General features: G+C 32.5%; 3 protein-coding genes across 5 annotated transcripts in view; 2 read left to right on the top strand and 1 right to left on the bottom strand.

The window, feature by feature from the left end:
• The window catches only part of LOC122637224 (odorant receptor 13a-like), a 14,353-nt gene extending 7,399 nt beyond the window's left edge, over window positions 1–6,954 (bottom strand). The window contains exons 1-2 of the mRNA XM_043829229.1: window positions 6,879–6,954; window positions 5,874–6,184 (exon numbers count right to left, since the gene is read on the bottom strand). Coding sequence (XP_043685164.1) covers window positions 5,874–6,184; window positions 6,879–6,954 — 387 coding nt within the window. The remainder of the gene's footprint in view (window positions 1–5,873; window positions 6,185–6,878) is intronic.
• The window catches only part of LOC122637223 (odorant receptor 13a-like), a 49,693-nt gene that overhangs the window by 18,297 nt on the left and 5,768 nt on the right, over window positions 1–25,628 (top strand). The gene's annotated exons all lie outside the window — the stretch shown is intronic.
• Window positions 8,774–25,628, top strand: part of LOC122637275 (odorant receptor 13a-like) — a 20,507-nt gene continuing 3,652 nt past the window's right edge. The window contains exons 1-3 of one of the 3 annotated variants that reach the window (XM_043829283.1): window positions 8,774–8,827; window positions 8,908–9,033; window positions 25,439–25,595. In XM_043829283.1, the coding sequence (XP_043685218.1) occupies window positions 25,460–25,595 (136 nt within the window). In that variant the 5' untranslated portion in view covers window positions 8,774–8,827; window positions 8,908–9,033; window positions 25,439–25,459. Of the gene's footprint in view, window positions 8,828–8,907; window positions 10,706–23,136; window positions 23,280–25,438; window positions 25,596–25,628 lie in introns of those variants that run through there. The other 2 variants (XM_043829282.1, XM_043829284.1) reach the window with 2 other exon arrangements.

Raw genomic sequence — 25,628 nt, forward strand, 5'->3', positions numbered from 1 at the left:
TTTTTCTTCTCTCTCTCTCTCTCTCTCTCTCTCTCTCTCTCTCTCTCTCTCCCTTCCTGTATTTCTCACCGTCTCTCTCTCATTGATGTCTCTGGTAGTACATTGATCGCATAATACATGAGTAGTATAGATGATCACGAGAAAACATTTGTTACTCTCATCGAGACACGAGTACGATAAACATGACTGAAACCTGGTTCGATTTAATTAATGAGACAAAATTAGAAATTACGAATTAGAAAAAAATAGAAAAACACATACATACTTAAGTGATTATACATCGTTTGCGTTTAAATTCGAATTAAAATGTAATAATAATTGTCGATAGAGAGTACGGTTGAAGTTAACGTCGATAATCGATTATCATTACGATGAGAAATAATTTTGTAAGTACTTACTAGTGTAAGTGTAATATATAATAATAAGTGTAATAAGTGTTACAAGGGAGACTTTGTAATTCTCACGATATTCGTTTGAATTAATTAGTTTCAATCGTTCGAATTGAACACTCGTCTAACTTCACGTAGTATAATCTCTGTATTGTATAAGAGCATACATTTTTTTATGTGGAAGATTGAAATCAAACGTGGATAATTAGTAGTATCGACCATTATGGCAGATCAACGTAAAATTTCATTTTCTTAGACGGTAGATTACTATGTTTGGCTGCTTTCGATTTTTTGATTCATTGTCTCCTCTTTGCTTTTTTTTTTCTATAATATAAGAAAAAAATAAAATAAAACTAACCGTTGAGCATATAGAAACCATTTATTTTTACCTCCTTTTTCTTTTCTTTTAATAGGTTGAGTATCCTCATCGCTTATCCGTGATTTATAAATTGATCGATTTATAATGTGATCTTATTTGTAAATACTTAGTAATTGAAGCCTTTCTTATTAATACTGTTATATATATGCATATATATCTTATATATGTTATATATATATATATATACATTATGTTTTATATATATATATATATATATATACGTGTGTGTGTGTACATTCATTTAACACTAGCTGTACTAGTATTTCATATATACCTATTCTATGTACAGAATAAATGTTTTTTTCGACCGGAATTGTTAATTTATTATAAAAAATAATGCATATAACGTATAATAAGTAAATATAATAAAATAACCACTCATATATTCTCATTTTTATTTATATATCATAAATAACATAAACATAGGAAATCATAGGACTAGTATTTACTTCACTTAGTGATAGAAGGGTGGTTTTAATTTTTTAATTGCATTATTTGCAGATAACATTCTTCTTCATACATTTACTGTAGACGTAATGATCATCGAATCGAAGAAATTTTAAAATTTCGGTGAAAGTGTTCCTGTTCACAGTTTGACGAAAAAAGGCAAGTCCCCATTTCGAATTTCATAAATATGAAATGGGTAAATTTTTTGTTTGATAAGCACCAAGTACGCATAGAATTGCGATGAAAGCGTATAATTTTGGTATCGGTAGAATCAATTTTGTACGTAGAATTTGCAACGCTTTTGCTTCCGTATACTTTTTGATGTACTCCATAATAATATTATCGATTATCAAGAAAAATGTCGTTTCAACTTTACCAAATATAATATTTCGTTTTGCTATTGGACTTGATACCTTTTTGAAACACAATGTGTGATAGTACGCCAATTGTCGGATCTTGGATTATTTGTTGCTAAACAGTTTCATCAAGAGCGACTTCAATATACTGGACATTTTAGTCACTTTCACTTTCGGATTCTGATAAAAATCTTCTGCGCTTTTGTTCTCTATGGGCATTCACAATGCTCTCTTTTTTATCGTCGGTATCACATGATCACTTTCAATTTCTTCAGTGATAAATAAATCTTCCTTGCTTTCAATTTGTTCATTTTCAAACTCAAAATTTTATCCATCAGAACATTCTTTACTAATATTCTGAATGTTTTTCAATAATTTTCTTATGAACACAGACATATTCAGAAATAAAAAAAATTATAAAACTAATATACTGAATAGTGTAAGATTGGTTCACTCGTTGTCAACTTTGACTGGACTTAGATTTCGATTTGTACTTTGCGATTTTCAAAAAAATACTGCATTTAGATATCAGTTACTATAGATTATTCTTATGAAAGAAGTACAAAAGAACTTTTCTTGATTACAAAAGGCGCCAATAAGATTTTGAAGCTATACTTGATCCAATGAAATCAGTTCGACAATTTAATTAGTTTTTTAAAACAATAAATTTATGTTTTAATAAACCGATCATATTGTAAAAAAGAAAATTGTCTTTCATACTATTAACAATTTTTAATATTCAACAAAATTTGTATATGCTCCAAAAATTATTCTATTTACATTAGATTCTACACCATTCGACTTAAAAATAGTTCAATTTAAAAATAATTTTTAATATGGTAGAGTTTATGATCGAATGGATAGCATTTTGAAAATTTTGGATATATAACGATTCAACTCGAATTATTATTATTATTATCATCTTGTTTGTAACTTATTTTTATTTTTTTTTTTTCCTTTTTCTTCCTTAATTCTTTTATTTTTTTTTGTTATATACTTTTTCAATACTTAAACAAATTCGTCCTTAAATACAATAAATAACTCATGTATTACTATATTGAAATGCGTGATAGTAAATTTATTATGTAGAAAAATAAATTATATATTAATAATGCATAAATTATTAACAAATTTGTGAATTTATAAATAAATTTATGATAGTAAATTTGTAATTTTAAGCTGCAATAAACTTATTATTCAGATAGTAAACTACAATAAATTGTAATTAATGTTTGTAATTCATCAATTGTGTCTATAAATAGTTGAAGAGAAAATTTTTAAGAGTACAATTTCGACAAAATTTGATAATCGCAATTTTTTATAGTACCTTATTGATAATAAAATTTCACATTTTATATGAAATTTACGACCAACTGTGAACAATTCTGAACAAATTCAACGAAATTCTCTCTCTCTTTTTCTCTTTTTGGGTCTAAGTGATCTTCAATTGTCATTTACAAATAGACAGAAAATCAAAGGTAATCATTTTTTCGGACAGCATTTTTCTAAACAGTATTCTACTTGATCAATTTTCATCGTTTTGAAAAAAAACTGGTTTTGAATCCTGATGAACAATCGTTCAGTCCAAGATAAAGTGATATCGGCAACCTGAAAAATATTTGGAAAAAAATTACATTAATTATTATATCGAATAAAATTTCATTTTGATCAATTATAATGAGTATATATAATGGATATTTCTTTTTTTTAATACCTGTTCAATATTTGTAAACCTTTCAAATACCGTATCAATGATAAAGTTGGAATGATATTTTGATACGACAACACGAATTTTTATTTGAAAATTTCTCACACAAGCCGACGAACTTTCTTGAGGTAGAAGAGCATGAATTCTGATCCGAGAATTTATCCGAGAAGTCAATGAATTTTCTTGCGATACGAGAGCATAAATTTGGATCAGAAAATTTCTCGCAGAAGTCATCGTTTCATTTTTTGTCGTAACATTTCCTTTTTCTTATTTGGAATATGTATTTTGTTAATTTCTTTTTTTTAATGCATTTGATGCTTCTGTTCGAATCGTTTGATAATACATAAACCGGAGCATTGTTAAATTCAAATTTTGAAATTGACTTACAGCAGACAAAGAATATCGCTGAAAACCTCCTATATTTTATCTGTTAACAATATTATTGAATGCTCTCAACTCTAAAATAGAAACTAACAATCGTTGGTTGCATAATTTAATCTATCCGCCATTTTTAACATGTTCTATCCATATTGTTAAATTTTCTATAAATTCTCAACTGTAACACTCTATTTTGTTTTTCTTTCTCGGAAGATTGTTTAAAATCAATAATTACTTTAACTTTATAATCCACTGGAATGCGTAATTATTCCTTCATTCTTTTTTTTTTTCTTGAGGCTTCTAATCTTCCGCAAATAATATATTTCAATGTTTCGAACGAATTTCAATTGCAGATATATTTTGATACAGTATCATCTTCCTTCTATGTCCTACGAAACTTCTCTATCTTCTGGCATATCACAAACTTGACTTACGATGTTCCAACGTAGTCGAACAGTTTATAACTAAAATCTAAGCTACAAATTCTTATTTGCCTCGAAATAATGTACCTATTGTTGACGTGAAGGATTAAATGAACAGTCGTTCTCATTCTACAAGAAACTTTCTATGACCTCTCTATATTTCCAACATTTTTTTCTTACAAAACAACTGCTGTCATTAGATATACCCAAGGACATAAACAATAAGACAAGGACGTATACAAGTATTTATGGAATTAGTCATCACTCATCTTAGTTTCTTACAATTTCACGTTAAATAATATGTTATCAAAAGAATCACGTTTCACGATATTATATTATTTTCAATTTAAATGAAATATATGATATTTCTAGAGCGAGAGGTAGATAATCAAAAAATAATTCATTTTATAAAAAAAAAAGTTCAATCGATTGTATATATGACACGATATAACACGATAAAAGCGAAGTTCTATTTCTATTTTAACTAAAGTTTCTATTTATGAAGTCAATATTTTTCAACATTTTTATTGAAATAATTATTGAAATAACAGTAGAAAATCAAAAATAAATAAAAATGCAAAGTTAACGTTTTTCTTCTACTTCAAGTTTTTTCATCCACTGCTAATATTAGATTGATTATATCAGTCATTGATAAAATAATATATTTCTGAATAATATGTTTTGAATATGATTTATCGAGCATTGTAACAATTTTATTATAGAAAACTACTTAAAATAATGCAGTTCTAACATTGAAATTTATTATAATTACAATTTCAGTTTGTTATTATTCATAATTATTGAAAATTATAAATAATCTATACACACAATTCCAAGTTGCATATGTGCAAAAAATAATAGCAGTATGACATAGAAAATGATAAAGAAAATATTATAAGTGACCTATCCCATTAAAATTAAGATCAGCAACTTCATTTCCAATTTCCTAATAAATTCTATCTGCACCCAACTTAATGAAACTTCCACAGATTACTTATATATACCTTATATATTTACTCTTCCATTTATATTAAATTATATATACTAAGAGTTAAGATAAAATCTCTTTTTTTTTTACATTTCTTCTTTCACAATATTTTTATGTTTATTTTATGCTATATCTCTATAATTTTAGAGACTGTAAATTAAAATTATAGACAACGTAAATCAATTACAAAAAAATTAAAAATCAATCTTAAATAGTTTCTGAGAAAATGAATCAATTGTTTAAGAATAAAGTTTTTTAGAAATTGCGAATAAAATGTAACTTAAATAAATATTTACTTTTTAGTAAAAACTATCCACAATTATAATGTTCATCTTTTTCTGTTCTCTTTCATTTTTCCAAAGATCTTGTTTTTTTAAACAATATATAGGCTTGTAACTTTGCTTTACCAATTTATTGCTTATTCAGTTTCTTTAGTATAGTCGTTTTATCATCTCTTAGCTTTTCCAATTTGCCTGCGTTACTAACAGTAAATATGACAATAGCATCATATAGACTAAGCTTCAATGTATGGGACTCCACAAATACATTTTTTGGTACATTTGTTCACAGAATGTTATTGAATGATTCGTTTACATTGTATTTTTTCTACGAGATATTTCTTCGATACATCTGAATTTGTCAAATTTTTGTAAAGTGATTTCACAGTCAACATAACAGGCTCATGTAACGAATTCTTGTAGATAAAGCTTTGCTCCAACTATTATATGTTTATACCAATCCTTTGAAGATAAATTTTGAAATTGATTGTCATCCACCAATAGTATATGGAAGAAAGTTATATATACAGCTTTTTCGATAACATCTAAGTTATATTCATTGTATTTGAAAGCTTGATCATAGTATTTTAATAATTGATCAATGGTACTATCCGAGAGACAACCCTCGATAGTCTTATTATCAAAAAATGGTATCTGTGACGGCTCTCCCTTGCTCCGTCGAAGCCGTGTTTCCATTCTTTTTATTATCCTCATAGTTATCCGATATAAAACATTGTTCATACTTTTTACCATTTTCACAAAAAATTGTTGAACTCTACAAACTAATGCGTTTCCTTTACCAACGTCTTCAATAACGTTTATTCTTCCTTTATTCTCAACTGCAAATTATAAAATCAATGAATATTGAATTGAAAATATTCAAATTTATAAATATATTAATACCTTTATCACTTATACTGTCTTATTTGAATACATTTCATTTCGTTGGTCTCGTTTTTGAGAACTTTGAAGATGTAGAAGTTTGTATTCTTGACGTATTGAATAAACTTTCTATCCTGACTCGGTCGCAACTTCTGAAATAAGAGGATAAGTTTTCCAGAATTGAGTTGCTTTATTTTTATACCTTCTTAAATATTCCTTTAATCCATATCGTTGTCAAATATAATAATTAATAAGAATCGAAATATAATCAAGTTATAACGGGAAAAGTTCTATTCGCATCATAAACAGAAAGGACATCGTTGCTCGATCATCAATTAAATTACAAAAATAAAAAAGTAAAACAAAAACAAAACAAAAATTGTAGATATTACTTTAATAATAAAAAATCAAGGTTACTTCTTTTTATTAAAAGGCACTATATAACCTTTTTCTATGCGGTATCGTAGATGAGATCGACAAAGATTAAATGATGTAGGAAAAATGTTCAATAATTTGTTGAGAAAATCACTTTTAATCTAATGATTATACTTATGAACGCACAAATCAAATACTAACGTCATTCAAGAATATTTTTTTATTGAATATAAACAATCTCTTTTTCAGAGTATTTAATAGTGTTGTGTCCTATACCAACTTGAACGTATAAAATGGGACTGTGATTTGCAATTTCAAGTTTTTTCGAACATTGTGGATGAAACAGCGACATCTGGTTTTGTAAAGTGAATTAAATTAGAGTTGGAACAGGAATTTACTGTTACGTCCACGTAGTATTTAGCATTAGTCTTGGATAATTAAATTTCCTTCGAAAAGTTCCTGCTATGTGAGATTATGTACCTTTTTTGGCCTTTACCTGCTGTGTACAATTCTATGGCACGGAACTGACACCTAACAGTATGTCAAACGAAGTACGCGAATCAATAAGATAGCACCTACCTTAGATTTTGACGAATAGGGACGCTGCGATTTACTTCATATCATGAGACATCTCGGTGAAGAGGATTGGCTAACGGGGACTCGTCGCTGGGATCCATTCTTTCGATTGGTGAATTTAATGCGATTGCCGCCGGATTGGTTGATTCCTTCATCTTTGGCTAGTTTGGCATTCCTGAAGGAAGGAGAGATGATCGGCGACGAAATTGTACGAAAGAATTTGTCAACTGTACTTCGATGTACGAATTCTTTGATCGCGTTTAAGCAACTTGTAATCGAATGAAATAAAAATTGAATTAAGATTCGTCCCGATATAATTTAGGAGAATGAGTCGTTTCTATAGGCAGAATCGGAATTATCGACTTAGACTGCTTTAATAACAATACTTAATTTATTCAAAGTAGCAATAACAAACAGATATAAGAATAATGATCGGTTCAAGAGAATTAACTAAAGAGTAAATAAAAATGAATAATAACTAAGAATAATCGTAATAAGGATTGAGTCGAATCTAAGAGCAAGATCTAGGAGCAAGAATCTAGGTGCAAAAATTGTATATCTTATATTATGAGAATCTAGAAGCAAAAATCTTGTACTGCAAGAGTCTAAGAATAAATCGTCGTAGAATGGTTTGCAGTCGATTAAATAGAGAGCGTTGACTAATCAGCGAAAGGTGATTTCTCGCGGTGTCGTCATTGGGTTATTGTGGCCTTAGCTGGCGGCAAGGGTATCCAATGAGATTCCTCCAGATACGACGATTACGGACGCTCAAGGTACTGCATGCTAGTGTGGGGATGAAGTTTTGTGAATTTGTCGCACATGTTGCGCATGCGCTGGCATCCGTTATTTTCCCGCTCATCGTTCGTCTAAGTTGGCCTAGGTCACGTCTCTCTTAATACAATAACTTTTAGAAGTATTTTATATGTATTTATAATGTAGTAGATTTATAATATAGTAAAGAGCGATAACGTTAGCTAAGTCTAGACGTATGAGGAGTGGGGGAACAGCAGGTACTAGATATGCGCGAGATGAATGTAGCGAATCACGGAACCTCATCCCCACCACCAACCAAAACACTTCTCGCATCTATAGCCAATCTATATCGCAACGCTGCATCGAACGAGATCCTATTGGACGTCCCTGCCGTAAATCAGGGATAGAATCACTATGGACCAATGAGAACGCAGCGGCAAGCCACCCTTCGCTGATTGATCAATGCTTTCTATATAAACGAGTGCACAGGTCGCCTTCTTGATTATTTTCTTAGGTTACTTTCTTAGATAAGTTCTATAGACTATTATTCTTGAATTATTATTCGTTTATTATTATTACCAGTCCGTTATTCAATTATTATTTGTCGAATCATTGCTTACTGTTCTCTTCGATTATTACTAATTTATTATCAAAGTACTATCCTCGATTATTGAATCATTTTTCTAAACCTTTTGTACTAAAATTGTTACTTTAAAATAAACGAAGTGTTGTTAAATCAGCCTAAGTTAATAATCCCGGGTGTGTCTAACGGAAACGATTGAATTCCCCCAGTTTATTCCAAAACGAATTCTAAATTGAGATCTAATTTATTCGTTTGTACGCTAGTTAACGCGATCAAGAATATCGTTCTCCGCGGCGCAATCGACAAATCTTAAGTATAATATTGTTTTTCAATTACCACGACGCTTTCAGAATCAGGCCAACAGTCGAAGATTAAGAAAATCTATCCGTCCAGTTGCAGTTTCCATAGATTCCAACCCAAAGGTGGATTACCCGACAGGTTTTACCACTAATCGACCCTCGTAATCAGAGACACGAAATCGGAAGTAAATTGCGGTGCAGCCTATTCATTGAAGAAAAGGTAGGTGCCATTTAACCGACTTGTCCACCCCGTTTGGCATACCGATAGAGGTGCCAGTCCCGTGCTATTGGACTACATACAACAGAATGTCAAGCGACCGAACGAATCAAAACCAACAACCCAAGCTAGCCGATAAAATAGAAACGCGCAGCGACGCGGAACTCGAGGATATTACTTTCAGACTCAGACAAAAGGAGCTATTCCTACAAGAACGAGAACGGACTGTACGCGAACGCGAAGAAATATTACGATCAGACACAGCTAAACCCGACCTCGCTACATTAGAAACGTTGTTACGCGAAGTTGTTACGACGCGACACCAAACGGACGACGCGTTTTACGACTCGTTCGAATCATACAATATTTCCATACGGGAAGCGATTAACATGGTGCCTCAGTACGATGGTTACAATATCTCTATCGGTACGTTCACGCGGGCATGCAAACGAGCTCGCGAATTAATCCTTTTTAACGCGGAAGAAACGGCAACCCGGTTGATCATCAAGAAATTACGTGGGCAAGTGTACTCGATCGTAAAAGATTACAATATATACTCGATCGATAGGCTCTGCGATATATTATGGGAAAATCTATGTACGCAATACAAAGTCGAGCTAAGTAGTATCTATATGGATCAAGATGAACACATTTTAGAATTCATAGATAGAGTGAAAGATCTTCGGCAAGTAATCTGTAACGAAGAGCGATACAAGTCGCACGAATTAACGGAAGAAAAACGAAAAGAAATCGATGAGTTTATATTGATTAGTTTCTGTCACGGCCTCCCGCTAGAATACAGATTAAAGATAACTCCTGACACGTGTGAGGACCTTCTTGACGCCTTCGTCAAAGCACGCAAATTCTACGCGGAGATAGAATTTGACAGAGTTCGATACCAAGAGTATCAGCAACCGCAAGATTTCCGGGACAGACCGACGACCTCTAACTGCGATAAAATAGGAATCAAAAATAGAAACACGCGTGCGATAAATTCGAATCCGGCACCGAAATCGTGCACATACTGCAACAAATTAGGGCATAATAAAGACGAGTGTTACAAGCGTAAACGGAAACAGCAAATTCGAAGCGAAGAGAGTCTTCGCAGGGATTATCCTTCCCCTCTTCCCGCTCCTCCACATCGATTCCAGTCCGAGCCACACGGTCCGAGAAAGGAATGTAGATATTGCAAGAATATGGGTCATACGATAGAAGAGTGTAGAAAAAAATTGTGGCAAGATAAAAACTCGGGAAGTGCGAATACCCCTCCGAGGAAAGACGCGACTTCGGAGGCGAACCAACAACAGCGTCCACCAATAGCAACAGACGTCCAGTCGACGTCCGTACAATCCACCTAAATAAACATCCGAGCACTTCTTCGGTCGTTATCGCTTCAAAGAACTTCAAGCAAGAAACAACATTCTTAGTAGACACGGGTTTCGAACCCAACATTCTTCAAATCAATTTTTCAGGGCCGACGATCATTTGCCGTGCAACGAAATAAACAAAATTAAACTAAGCGGTATCATCAGAGAAACGATAACGACTTATAGTTCTTGTATTATCGACATCTACGTATATCCCATAGAATTTCACGTAGTCCCGAACTCCTTCCCCATCCCTCATGGCGGTATACTCTGAGCAGATTTCTTCAGAGATTCAGCAAAAATTCATTTCTTGGGGAAAGTGTATCTCGGAAAAGAATTATAATGTGTCGAATTCGTAGTGTCGAAAGAAAAAATTATCGCAGGAAGAAGCTGCGATCACAAAAGTAAAAATAATTAATAACGAAGTCAAGACGGGTTATATTCCTGTTCTAAACTTAGGCAACGGCATCTACACCGGTGAAGCCATCGTTATTGATTCGAACGGACAAGCGAACGTTCAGTTAGTAAAATTCGAAAAACAGTTGGTGGCCGTCCTCCCATGGTAGGACATGACTGACGCACATGTGGCCGAAATCCAACGAATTTTTCCCACTACGATCTCTTTAGCACATGTTCGTTTAAAAGATTGTTGTGGGGATCTGATACACACTGATACGCCGAAATTACCTTCCCTGAAATAAGGTAGAAGCGCGCGACCGTATCAATTTCAGATCGCTACTTCCATCGTTAGCAAAACAAGGCGAGATCTAAACCTAGGTGAGATCGGCAATTCCATCTTTCCCTCCTTCGAAATCAATCGTCCCTGTAAGACGATTACTGAGGCATCCGAAAGCCGATATGAACGAGTATTTCGATACATCAAATTTTACGAAGAAGAAAAAGTAGCGAAAAGCATGATCAAAACTTGTTTCATTAGCCGGGAGATGAACTCACTCATATCGATTCGATTCCACCAGTATCAGTAAAGCAGTATCAATTTCCCCCGATCCACGAAAAAGAAGCAAGCGAACAGATCGACGACCTTATTAAAAACGATGTGATACGACCATTGATATTATTTCATACTTCTTTGTTATGGATCGTTCCTAAAAAGCCAGATTCGGACGATACAGTAATTTATTTTTTAGACGAGCACATAACAAAATTTAAGAAGTTATCGGATAGACTAGAGAAAGCAGGCTTAAAATTGCAACTCGATAAATGCAAACCTCTGGGTAGAGAAGTGGCTTATCTGATCAGCGCCACAGAGGTGAAACCCAAGCCGGAAAAAATAAAAGCTGTAAAAGAATTTCCAAGACCCAGGATCTTCAAAAGTGTTAAACAATTCTTAGGACTCGCAGGTTACTATCGACGATTTATCTCCAACTTCTCGTCTATGAGTAAACCTCTTACAAATCTTTTAAAGAAAGACGTGCCTTTCAAATGGGAAGATATATAGGAAAGGGTCTTCAACTATTTGAGAGATCTTTTGTGTCAGAAACCTTTGTTACAATACCCTGAGTTCACGAAACCATTCGTCGTCACGACCGACGCATCGAATTACGCGATAGGAGGCATTCTTAGCCAAAGCGAAATAGGCAATAGCATGCACCTCAAGGTTTCTAAACCAAGCAGAACAGAAAGACTAGATCTACAGAAAGATCTACAATAGAAAAAGAATTATTAACCAACGTATATACACTAAACTATTTCAGGCTGTACTTATAACTTTTTTTAGTCTTGTTACCGATCATAAATTCTTAGCCTGGTTAAACTCCGTGAAAGATTGCACATTGCATTAATTAGCTGGCGACTAAACTCGTTAAATATGAGTACAGTATATAGTTTACAAAGCAGAAAAGCGTAGCGTGAACGTGGTCACCTTATCGAGGAATTCGGTAGAAATCATATATTTTCATGATATTTTCAAACAAATATTTCTTGATAGTCAGCATCAGCAGAGCGATAACTATACATAACTAGGGATAGATACTTGAAATCTCGAAAAATCTCTTGGAAAAAGATCAAGATAGGATCGAAGAGGTAAACGCAAATAGTTTCGAGGATACTAAAGCACGCGCGATCCAAAACGCTCGCGATAACGCGAACAATAACAGAATTGACGACGAAGATGAGATTACGGCCGGTGAAAACGACTACACGCATATCGATAGCCCTCTCATCGAAATCCGAGATCGCGTAATCATGTACGCGAATAAATCGGAGAAGAAATCGAAGTGAAAGAACGAGCTGATAACGGTAAATTACCATTTACCGATTTCCGAAGTTACGCTCGGGAGAGTAAAAGTCACAAGGCGTAATGAAAAACATTTTATAGCACTACCCGTCAAGGAAAGAATATTGGCATTGATGCAGTTAGAGATATTAGACGAAGCCTTGCATTCTCTTCTTGACGCGACTCTGAAATTATGATTGAAAACAATAACCATATCTAGAGAACCAGTGGGCGACGTCGTTCTCTGGATCAACGTAAAATCCAAATTTCGTTCAATTTTCTCGGGCAGTCAAAGAAAAATCTTAATTTTGAAAAATGAAATAATCATAGCCAAGAAAATCGAACGAACTTGGATCATTCACGAAAATCATGCGATTCATAATGCGGACATAAAGGAATTACTAAAACATATATTGAAATAAGACAGAAGTACTTCTGGTCAAAATTAAAAATAGAGGTATCAAAATTATATACAGAACTGCCGAAACTGTCGGAGGAAAAGCTTATGAGATTAAAAATGCGCGTATACTATGCGGGTGTCTGGATTCAGCATGATGATTACCGACACTTCGGGGAAAGCGTTCGACAAAATCTCAATGGACATCGTAGGCCCTTTGCCCACTACTGTAACGGGAAACAATTAGATTCTAACTATTCAAGATCTTTTAACGAAATATTCATTAGCCATGTCATTACCACAAGCTTCTACGAGCGAGGTAGCCGACGCTTTTATAAAACGTCATTTGTCGTTTTGGCGAACCCGAAGCAGTCTTAACCGATCAAAGCACGAATTTTCTGTCAGAATTAATGAAAGCCGTTTAAACTAAAAAGTTTAAAATAAATCAGTATCAAACAAGTGCATATCATTTTCAATCGAAAGAGTCGACAGAGAAATCGCATCATGTACTAACGGAATTTTTAAACATTTTATATCTGACAATAACGATTGGAACAACTGGCTAGAGTATACGAAGGCACGCGATACATGCCACATGAGCCCATCTTTGGTCAGTTAGCCAGAACGCTAAATGTCTTTTTCATAAATAATTTACGAAATGCATATTATTTGAAAGAATCAATTAAACGAGCAATTAAACGAATCTCAAAAAGCCACCAGACATAATTCAAACTAAACGAAAGGAAGATCAAAAGAGTATTACGATAAAAGAAAAGGATTAGTAAACATCTGGGAAAGGCAGGAGATCGTGTGTATGCCTCCTAAAGGAAATTCGATACTGAATACTTAGAATCTTATGAGATCATATATCTATATCGAGAAAAAATAATGTAAAGATTCAAACGAATTCAGGCACCCGCATAGAGTACATGCGCATCGTCTAAGGTCAGATAAATCAAACGCCAATACAATCGTCTCATGGAGATAGTATGACCGATAGACGGTTCAAGTAAAGCGCAGCATGGCGCGTTATTCGTTCTTCTTTCCATGCGACGATCGATAAGGAAGATTCCCATCATTCCGCTAGTTAATAAGTTAGGATTTAAGTAACGCGAACATAACTCCGAACATCATTCGCTTATCGACTTTTAGATTAAAACCATTAAGCGAAAATGAAGATTGTAATTTTACTTACTTTTGAAACGTGGCGAATGCGTTAATTGGATTCGACCGTACCCTATATCTCTCTCAACGTATCAACTTTTTCTTTATTGGACGTAGTAGAATGTGAAGCACCCAACCTACAGCCGATTAATAGTACAATTTTTATACAAATCATTACGAACATCAGATTACAGTAAAGTAAAGATGTGCAATGCCGTATAGAAATCAATAGGACCATCTTCCATTGCGGCATGCACTCGTACATTTCTATATCGCATACGGATGAAGGGAATATCTATATCCCGTCACCTATCATCAGCTATGCCAACAGTTGCACACGACGGGAAGCCTTTCATTAGGGGCAAACATCTTTCTATTGAGATTGAAGAAAAATAATACGGACACACGAATTAGTGGCACTGCTTCACGAATGGTACCTGCAAAGGATCTCGCGATATAGCAACTCATATGGCACCTGGGACGACATAGTCGTGCAAGCCTTTGTAAAAATTACGTTACGCGAGTGTTATACCGCCGCCAAACCACAGAATAATCAGAATTCTACTAAAATCCGAAATCACCTGCGTTTTGAATGAAGAGCATTGCACTTGACACGGATGATAATGAGAACTATTGATCTGCCATACCAAGCGACATTGCGGTTTTAACGAGTACGATTTCTCTACGAAGGACCAGCGGTAAAATTGATCCCTACAATACCGATGGAAGGTTCCACGTGGTAGATAATAACCATCAAAGATATGTTACCTTCATATTTACTCGTACGAGCGAATTCGCTCTCTGTGGACATACTCTCAACGCACAGACATTCTACGTCACAACAGACGCACTAAATCATTGCCGGGTAGAACTTTCAAAAGCAGATCTAAAACCTCCATAGAAAATCTAGACATATTCGCTTACGTTAATTCAAAATTTATATACGTAGAACGACATATAAAAACATAGTTAACTCTACGCAATACGTAGATATCATCAAATGTATTCTAGAACAGCAAGTACTAGAAAACGTGCTTTCGTTAGTATTTATTGCTCTAGACAAAATGGCCTATTTAGATATATGGCAATTGTAGCATCGGAAGTCATTCCTTTAATCAAATGAGTTGCAATCCAAGTAAAAATACGGCAAATAGAAGACTGTTACAGAGAACTACCTAGAACATACGAAAATAAGTCGTACTTTTTAACTCCAAAAACACGAATAATATTGAAGGAAGAAGGTTCACCAACGGATTGCAACGAGTTGTTTCCCAACATGTACAATTTACAAAGTACATAATATCGGATAACACCGAAACTCGTGGAATCGATAACCCCGCGAAAGATACAATCTCTAACTAAACCCAGTTAGGGGTACATCGTTCCTGAACACCTGGGAACCAACAGAACTTATTCAAACGAAGACTTTAACAAATTACGATTGCGCATCATGGAACCAATAGAAAAATGCATCATCCTCGACACATTTGCCAGAGGAAATAGCAGGAAGTAGATGTGGACAAGTAAAATCTCACCGTGTAACCTCATAGACGAAGACTCATTAGACAAGATTGCCGCAAGCACAGAGGAGCGTTCGTTACTTTCGAATCAGCAAGTACAGGCATACTCGCGATGTTCATCATTTTTCGATTCGTAAACATTACATGGCATTTACGAATGGAACCTCCATATAATAGGAGCTTTATAGGACTTACTCACACATTTTTTAATTCATCTATAGCCAGAAAACTGGAAGAGGCAAAAAGAAGACGAAGATACCTCGGATTCATAGGTAACACACGAAGAACAGGGAGAAGCAACAGAAAATTCAGATAAAACTGAGACATACGTAGAATTAAATCGTCTGCTCGATGATTGCGTTTAAAATGTACGCGTATACGTATGTACATTTTCAAATAAGGATGGAAGTGTTACGTCCTACGCCAACCCGAAACTATAAAATAAAACTATAAATTACGGCTCCAAAATTTTTCGAATATTGTTATGAATAAGCGACATTTTATTTTTGTATACCGGGATAAGTTAGAATTAGAATGGGAATCTACCTTAAATAAAATCATAATGACTCACATATCTTTATTCATAGATACATGTTAATACTATTGTAAATAAAGAGCGATGTGAGTCTAGATGTAAGTAAGTTAGAGTAAACTAAGTCTAGATGTATGAGGGGTGGGGTATAAGGCATGGGCACTAGTATGAAATGAGCACAAATCCACGGAAACCTATCCCCCACTACCAGCATGCAATATTTCACGTATCTGCAGATAGCGGCGGCAACAAGTGCGATTTTATTGGTCATTTCCGCCGTAAGCCTAGGATAGGAATCACGATGGGCCAATGATAACGCAACGGCAATCCACCCCTCGCTAATTTGTCAATGTTTTCTATAAAACCGGCTGCACATGCCGTTTTATCGATTATTATTGCTGACAACTATCAATTACTATTCGATTATTTTCTTAGATTTTATCTTCGATTATCTTTCTTAGATCATTGTTAGACTATTAAGTTTCGATTAGTCAACTGTTAATCGATTATTACTATGACTATTCCTTCGATTATTTTTTTGAATGTTCCTTAGATTATTTTTGAATAAAGATTACTTTTGAATAAATTCGGTATTGTCGAATCAGCCTGAGTTAATAATCCCGATTGCATCTAACGGAAACGATGGAATTGTTTCAGTTATTCCAAACGAATCCTAAATGAAGATTTGATTCGTTTGCTTACAAATTATTTAACGTAAGAATATTGTTCTACGCATAATCGACAAACTCCCACGTATAATTTCTTTTCCAATCACCACGACGTTTTGGGAAGCGAGCCAATCGAACTGAAAACAAGGAGAATCGATCCATCCGGTATCAATTACACCGATTCCATCAATCAGGAGATGGATTTCAACGACAGGTTCGCCTTCGAAATACTTCGAAATCGGAAAATTCCAGCATAGCCATTCGTGGAAATAAAGATAGGTGCCAATCGATCGGCTTATACATCCCGTTTGACATCCTGTTAGATGCCAGTTCTATGCCATTGAATTGCATTCAGCAGGGTAAGGCCGAAAGGACACAAAATCTCACGATCTAGAAGCTCGTCTCAGGAATGTTACGTCTCAGGAAAATGAATTCTCCTTTAGAAGTTTCTGTTACGTGAGATTAATGTGCCCTTTTGCGTGCCCTTTGTGTTAATCATCTGCTCTAATCATTTGTTGATTATAGTTCTATGGTATGCCAGACGGAGTACGCAATCAATCAAATGATATTCATTACTTTCGACAAATGAAATGCTGCGATTTACCTCTGTTCGGTATGAGCATTGGCTGACGGAGGACTCAACGCTGGAATCCACTTTTTCTATTGGTGGATTGAATATATTCACTACAGGATAGGTCGATTCTCTCGTCCTCGGCTCGATTGGCTTGGTATCAGAGAGAGTGGAATTGATTGGCGGTGAAATTGGACGAAAGCATTTGTCGATTGTGCCGCGGAAAATGAATTCCTCGATCGCGTTTAAGCGCATCAATGCGCAGCTGACCAATAATCACACGCTATAGCCACACGGATAATTATTGAAGAGAAGATCCCAAATCCGCAAATTGAGAACAGTATGAAACTTTCGAGATATGTAGAGCGTACATAGATATGTATTCTGCAATTTTATTTTGTTGCTCCAAAATTTCAAGGGGATAAAATCGATCGTTGAAAATTCGTCTATTTTCTGATTTTATATTGTAACTAACAAACCGTAAGAGATAGAAAATAAAGTTTCAGATAAAAGTTATTTCTTTTAATCAGGATTAACATTTGATGAAATATCAAGTATTCATCGTCAATTATTATTATGATTGAATTAAAGTTATAAACAAAAGTATTAATCATTTTTTCTAAAGTTTACTCTTTCACATGCAATCAATCTGGTTAATTATTAGTTACTTATTAGGCTTATATTTGTTTAATAATTTTTTAAAGATGCTTAAAATATTCGGTTAGTTAAAAAAGTACAGGGTGTTCCATAAGAAAAATCAAAAGTCATTAAACTTTCGGTTTACCCAAAGGAACGTTTTTACATACAATTGTACGGTTTTAACTCAAGATGTTACTTGATCTTCTGGAACGACATATCTCCTATGGAATCATATCGACTTATCGACTTCGTCTGATAGCGAATCTGACATTATTTCTAGCTCAGTATCGCTATTTTATGTACGACTACTATTCGATGACTCTTGACAGTCGTGATCTGTTTCTCTAAATTGTGGAAAATGAAATTGCTGGATTTGCTCTGTTCGTTTTATATTCATTATATGTCAATAGAAATTAAACTATTAAGCGATATAAACGATAAAGAACAATTAGAAAAAAAGAAAAACAGATCTTCGATGAGAATTATTTCAATTGATCAGGCACGTCTTTCTTTCTTTAAAAACGTTAGAAAAAATTGAAGAACTCTAATCTTAACTGGGATAATGTGTAACAAAATGTTGCGGCGGAAAGAAGAGGTTGTTATATGCTCAATATTATTTACGTTTGATTAATTTTTTGTAAACTGTCTCGGAGTCATAGTCGATCGGACGCAATCGTCACTAGAATCAAAAGGTATACAGTGAAGGACCTGTTTACATAGACGTAATCAGCGAAATGAGAGGACCTATACCTCGCAATATACTGTCATAAATCCGCAGTAGATCGCTTTGTGAGAAAGTAAGATTGCCTGTAACAAAATAGGCAACCCAGACGCGATACAGACGAGTAACAAATGACGTGTAATGATTCATAGTATTTGATCGTAGTTTTCGTTGTTAAGATAAAAAATTAAAAAACAACAAAAAAAGTGTCAACAACGCACAGTACTTGGATGGGTGACCACTCGGGAACCAAGTGGGTTCCCAAGTGAGTTGCTTGATTTCAGTGATAAGACGAGAACTGGTGCTTTCCAACGCAGTGTGATCGTTGATCTGCATTTCTGGTTTCATGAAAAGTGATTCATTATAGAATATTTCTCATACATACAAGTATATTCAATGGCAGTATATGATTTTAAAAAGAAATATATATATATATATGTTTTTTTATATATAAAAATAATGTTAGGATTTGAATTTATTAAATTTCAATACTATTTTTTACCGTCAAATATTAATTCATAGTTCTCTACATTACTATCAGGCGATATTACCGGCGGTATAGATTTCTACCTTATTTTAGGAGTTATTAATAGAATTATTAATACAAGTTTTATCTTATCTTGGATCAATAGATAATTATGTATTACCGGCTGATGTTAACAAATTAGTTAGTAAGAGATACTAATAAAAATAATTATTATTAGTATTTATTACTACTATTTAATTATAATAATTATTATTAGTACCATATGCTAATTTACTAAGTATCTAGGTAACACACACACGACACGCACACACTATTCTTTTTTCTTTTTTACACTATTTTCTTTTTATTACTTGCGATTAAACATTAAATGTAGGGTGAAAATAATAACATAATTTTATTGAATTTCTCGATGGAATATAAATTGCTTTATAAATTAAAATTGTTACTGAAGCCCTACGATGAAAAATGTTATGCTTTTGATTGCATAGACGAATTCTTACGTACAATAATGGTAATTTCTAGATACGTCGGAACTGATTGCTTAGTAACTTCTACCGGTTTTCATCTTACAAGGCAATTAGCAATATTTAAGTTTAGAATGATGAATGCTTTAAATGATATTTATAATTCACGACGGGGAATTTAAAAAATTGTTTTTCGACATCATCATTTAATAAGATTATAATTTTTAAGATTAGCAGGCAATAATACTAGTTCACAGTAGAACAAATTTGTTTTTTGTACGAGGAAGATGTCGTTATAAAAAATCATTTATCTTCTTTGCATCATATTACAGGATAGTTTTAACATCGTTGTTAGTCAACAATTATTCGAAACAACAATACAATTTTGTATATTAGATATGTAATTATTAGATATTCTCCGTATCTATACGTCATTCGAATTGAATTACATTCATTCCTAGTAAATAATTCTTAATAATTTTTATGTTTTAGTGTACAAGCTGTAAGATATGTATATATATCTTACAGCTTAACAGTATATATATATATATATATATATATATATATATATATATATATATATATATATAGTTACTTTCCTCTTTTTGATCAGTCAAAATTGATCATCACAAAACTGTACGCGGGAGTGAGGCTGATTAATTAAGACTCAAAAATGATCCCCGGAATATATCTGTAGGAGAAGCTACTTATCATTATATGTTACTGTTATCTTTCTTGAAGAACTTCTCTTTTTCCCTTGCAGCAATAAGCCTCCTTCCCTAATCGGTTGATGTTGAATTAGAGAGTCAAGGAAAAACATTTTCTAAAGATAAAAATGTTCGGTTAAATCACTAGATAACTATAATTACATATATAATTAATCAGATCAACTATTAATCCTTCTATATTCACTATATATATATAAAAAAAAAATATAATAAAACCAACGCACTACAAATTTATAATTACGATTATGATTACAAGGATAATACTGTTAACGCATATCGTGTACTATTATCTAGACTGATATATAACAAAATAAAAAGGAAATAATTATTCCAACAGTATTCAGATAAAAAGATTAAAATAAACATTTTAACAGAATTTGGACTGAGCCAAAGATTTAGCAGAATTAGGATATAGAGGCTGAGAGAGAGAAAGAGAGAGAGAGAGAGAGAGAGAGAGAGAGAGAGAGAGAGAGAGGGAGGGAGGGAGAGAAAGAGACTGCGATCTTACTGCACGCGAGTTAATGAACTTCGAAGGTACGAACTCTGACCGACGCTTTAGCTTATATATTTTATGCACTCGCTGACTATGCATCGGGGTGGATCGTACTCCACGTGCGTTGTTCTACACGCGTGTGCACTGACCTTGAGTGCAGTATAATCTTATATTGTTATTTTGTACGTATATCAGCCGACTTCGGGTGCAGTATAATCTGATGCTTTATGTGTCATTCTACATTCGTACCTGCTGACCTTAGGTGCAATATAGATTGACGCTCAACGTATAATCCAGCACGCGTGTCTGCTGATTTTGGATGCAGTATAGTCTAACGCATTTCTGCTGACTTTAGTATAACAGTCAATTCGCTAAGTTCAATAATAATTCACTATATGGACATGTACAATTACACTTCAATATATACTATTGTAGCAATATATATTAAAATTTTATATATTATACAAATCACAAATTATAATTTATATATATATATATATAAATTATATATATATACATAAACATATATGCGTATACACGCACACACACACACACACACAGAGAGATATACAAGACGTTTCCGAAAATATGGACATAATTTCGAAGATAGATTCAATATGCTAAATAAGAAAAAAGTTTATATATACATATGACCGATATGACCTTGTTTTCGAATTATAGCCGTTTTTTTCTTTCAGTAATTAGTATGATTCTCTTGTTAGGAATATTACTCATCATTTGATCGGACCAGTTTTTTGAATGAGACATTAACTGGCGAATCAATTCATTTTTAAGGAAAAATTTACATGAACTATTGAAAGACGTATTGCTTGATGTCATCAAACGTATGTGGTTAATGCATGATATATGACTACATTTTAATCGACTAACGAGACAGTTTTCAAATGAGGAATTTCCTAATAAATGGATTGGTCGTAGAGAGTCAGTTAATTGATCAGTAAGATGACATGATTTAAATTCATTCGATTTTTATTTATGAGGGTACCTAAAGTCTTTGGTTTACATTACACCAGTAAATGAAGAATTGTGATATTGTATTCAAGAGTATTGTCGCTGAAAAAAAAACATTTGATACTTTTGAACGAGTGAGAAGATCTATGATGCGACGTTTGAAAGTCTATATTCAAGTCGAGGGTGGCCACTTCGAACAGTTTCTATGAAAATTATTCAATAACAGGTTTCACATAAAAACGGCTATAGTTCATAAATAAAGTCATATTGGGAATATGTACTTATGAACTTTTGTTCTTATTTTATCGTACTGAATTTATCATCGAAATTATGCTTATATTTTCAAAAACACCCCGTCTAATGTATATTATATGTTATTGATTTATAAATTATAAACAGTTGAGAATAAATAAGGAGGTATGTATGTGTGTATGCGACTATTGACATTGCATATAATTATACGTGTAACCTGCTGATTGTAACGTAAGAAACAAACATTTAAACACTCAGTTTTTTGTCATCAATAATTATTAATCGATTATGCATATTTACCGTAATTTAATAAGAAGAAGTAAAATTTATATAAAAGTAACATAATATTTTTGAGTTATGTTCTTTAATATAATAAAAATACTTCACCTTGGTAAATACGTACTTCAGTAAGTCCAGTCCTCATGTGAGTAATAATTCTCGTCACATGAAAATATTTTTGTTTAACTTTCTATGTTTAGTTAAATTTAGTAACAACTTTTGTTATTTTCAGTGGCAACCCCAACGATGTTCATCGATTCCATTTTAATAACATCGATACTCCACCATAATTTTTGACACTACATAATAATCAATTTGAAGAAAACAGAAAACAAAGAGACTTGTGAAAAGCTAGAATACAACTACTCAACAACTTGGATACCCTTTTATTTTTTTTCTTTTTTATTTCGTACTAAAAGTGAGTGTCGTCGTTTCCTTTTTTTGCTCAAGAAATATTCACGAGGACGGTATGTAGAAACTTTCGAAGGATATAGAGTTCGAAGAAAAATTATTCCTGAGCCGATTTCGTTAGTTAACAACTAACCCCTTATTATCTTTTTTTTTAGTCCGTACCTTCGTCCGATCGAAACGGACTCAAAAACGGTCTCGTATTTTCTCTTTTTTTTCGTTAGTCGCATAATTTATTCAACCAATCAATTTCAACCCCTTTCGTACATAGTTTTCTTCGAGAGTAGTTCGTGCCCGGACGAACAGTCCACTGGCGACCTTCGAGGGAGCAATATGGAAGGAACCAAAATAGTACGATGATAATGTCGTTTTATAATTTTTTTTTTCTTTTATAAATAGTTGTCGGTTCTTTGGATAAGTGCGATGTTCAGTGATAATAATTATCTCAAGCTAATTTGTTTGGATTTTCGTGAAGGAAGAAGCCATTGTGACAGTTTCAAAAAATCGAAATCTTTTGTTTTCTTCTTTTTCATTACATTTTTTCAACGTTTGACATCTCGACAAAACGTCGATAATTTTTTTTAGGGTGCAATCGGAGCTACCATTTGGTTCTTTTCTTTTTAAAATTTTTATTTTTTTGATCATCTTCATGATTTCGAGAAATCGTAAATTTGTTTCGAAATTTTTTTTTCACCAGTTGATTGCTAGAGTAGTATTTCATGTGATTGTTAATAATTTTCTCGGTGAAGTAATGCTGTGATTATATTTAATTGATTTACGAATTATTTAATTCATATGTCGTTACATTGAATGAACAAATTTTTTAATTATATAAGTAAATAGAAAAAAATTCTTTGTTAAATCATTAATGATTGTTATTAGCAATTTTTCTTTTTTTTTTTTACCAAATTATAATAACGAAAGTGAGAATAGTAAATATTTATTTTTATAATTTTTTAATGTAAATGTAAATTATTATATTGAATATCATTGATTAGTGTATTAGTGTTTAATGATTTAAGAGTTAATTAACATATTTAACAAAAATTACATTTTATGAGAACGTAAATGAATGTGTGCTTTATTATTGCAATACTTGTATTTTTTGTGTAATTTTGTGCAGTTTTTGTTCCAACAATTTTACGGTTTTAATCGACTAACGGATTGATAAGGGAAATTGATAGAGTAATTGAAATTTTACAAAACTAAGGGTATAATTTTATTTAATCATCAGATCAACAATAATTAGTTATTACAATACAATTATTATAATTATTATAATTTTACTGTAGTTTTTAGGATGAGATATGGAAGTGTTATTGCAGTCAATGTATTCATTTTTGAATGTTAAAAAATCTCCTTTATTAATATTTATATACACATATGTTTATACAGATATATTTTTATCTTTCTATTCTCATACAATTTTTTATCATGACGTTATATATATATATGTATGTATGTATGTATGTATGTATGTATGTATGTACACTTTTTATCTATCATATGAAGAAAAGAATATTACTATATGTAAGTTTATTGACGTGTAAAAAAAGATCTGACTTATCAAAAATAATATTTTTACTTGTGATGATGTCGCAATGGCTTTTTTTTTAATGATTATTATGAATGATATTTCATCTTCCTAAATAAGATAATCGATTGTATAGCGAAATACAAGAATTTGTAATAAATTTATTTTCATTTCTATAACTGTTTTTTTTTTTAATATTAAATATAAAAGATTTTCAATCTTTGTTTATTTTTTTTCATTGTTTATTAATTATGAAAATATGATTTTAAAAAGTGCTTTCCATACCATAAAAGTGATAACTTGATCATTTGCATTATACAAATTTTTTTATATTTATTTTTAATGTATGATACGTTACTCGCATCTCATTAATCGTTTCTGCTTATTGATTTTTAGGCTCATCATTTTTTGATTTTAATATTTTTTTGAGATATTCCTTTTTTTTGAATTGTTTTATTTTATTATATTTATGTAAAAGTAAAAAACATTAATAAAATACAAGAAATAGCAAATTTTCATTGGCGATAGAATTAATTTAATTGTTATTATTATTTATATAAGATCTTATTTATATATGATGGCCACTGATTTGACTAGAAGTTCATAGACAATTTTAAAAAATCACAATTATTAAGATGGTCGATAAATAATGTCGGAATATTTAACACAGGGCCGGCCGAAAGGGTTTCTAAATGATTTTTAAAATCATTAAATCAGCTTTAATTTAATTTTTAATTTTCTTGACGACCCAAAAGAAAACCATTAGCTTCGAAAAGTCTCGAAAAGGAATAATTGATTTTTGAAATCATTTGGATACTTTAGATCCCACATCGGTATTAAAAATTCTGACATTGCGTACCGATTCATTGGCCAATTGAATACTATTCTTTTAAAGGTATACTTCAGGCTCGCAAGTATACTTTTGAATCTCCAATTCTATGTTATACTATTTAATTGCCGTTTCATTTTTTTCAAGGTTACAGATTTCACCAATGCCATGAAAGCGATAACGTGGAGCAAACGTTTGCTTGGTTATTCTGGAATTTGGCCATTGAAAGTTCGGGATTCGCTCTTCCTACCATTTTTGTTTTACGGATGTGTTTACAGTATTCTAGGATTTCTCGATTTAACAGATTTCATCACTGATTTCCATTACGTACTGACAA

This window comes from Vespula pensylvanica, chromosome 25 (genome assembly GCF_014466175.1).
Source record: "Vespula pensylvanica isolate Volc-1 chromosome 25, ASM1446617v1, whole genome shotgun sequence".
NCBI lineage: Eukaryota > Metazoa > Arthropoda > Insecta > Hymenoptera > Vespidae > Vespula > Vespula pensylvanica.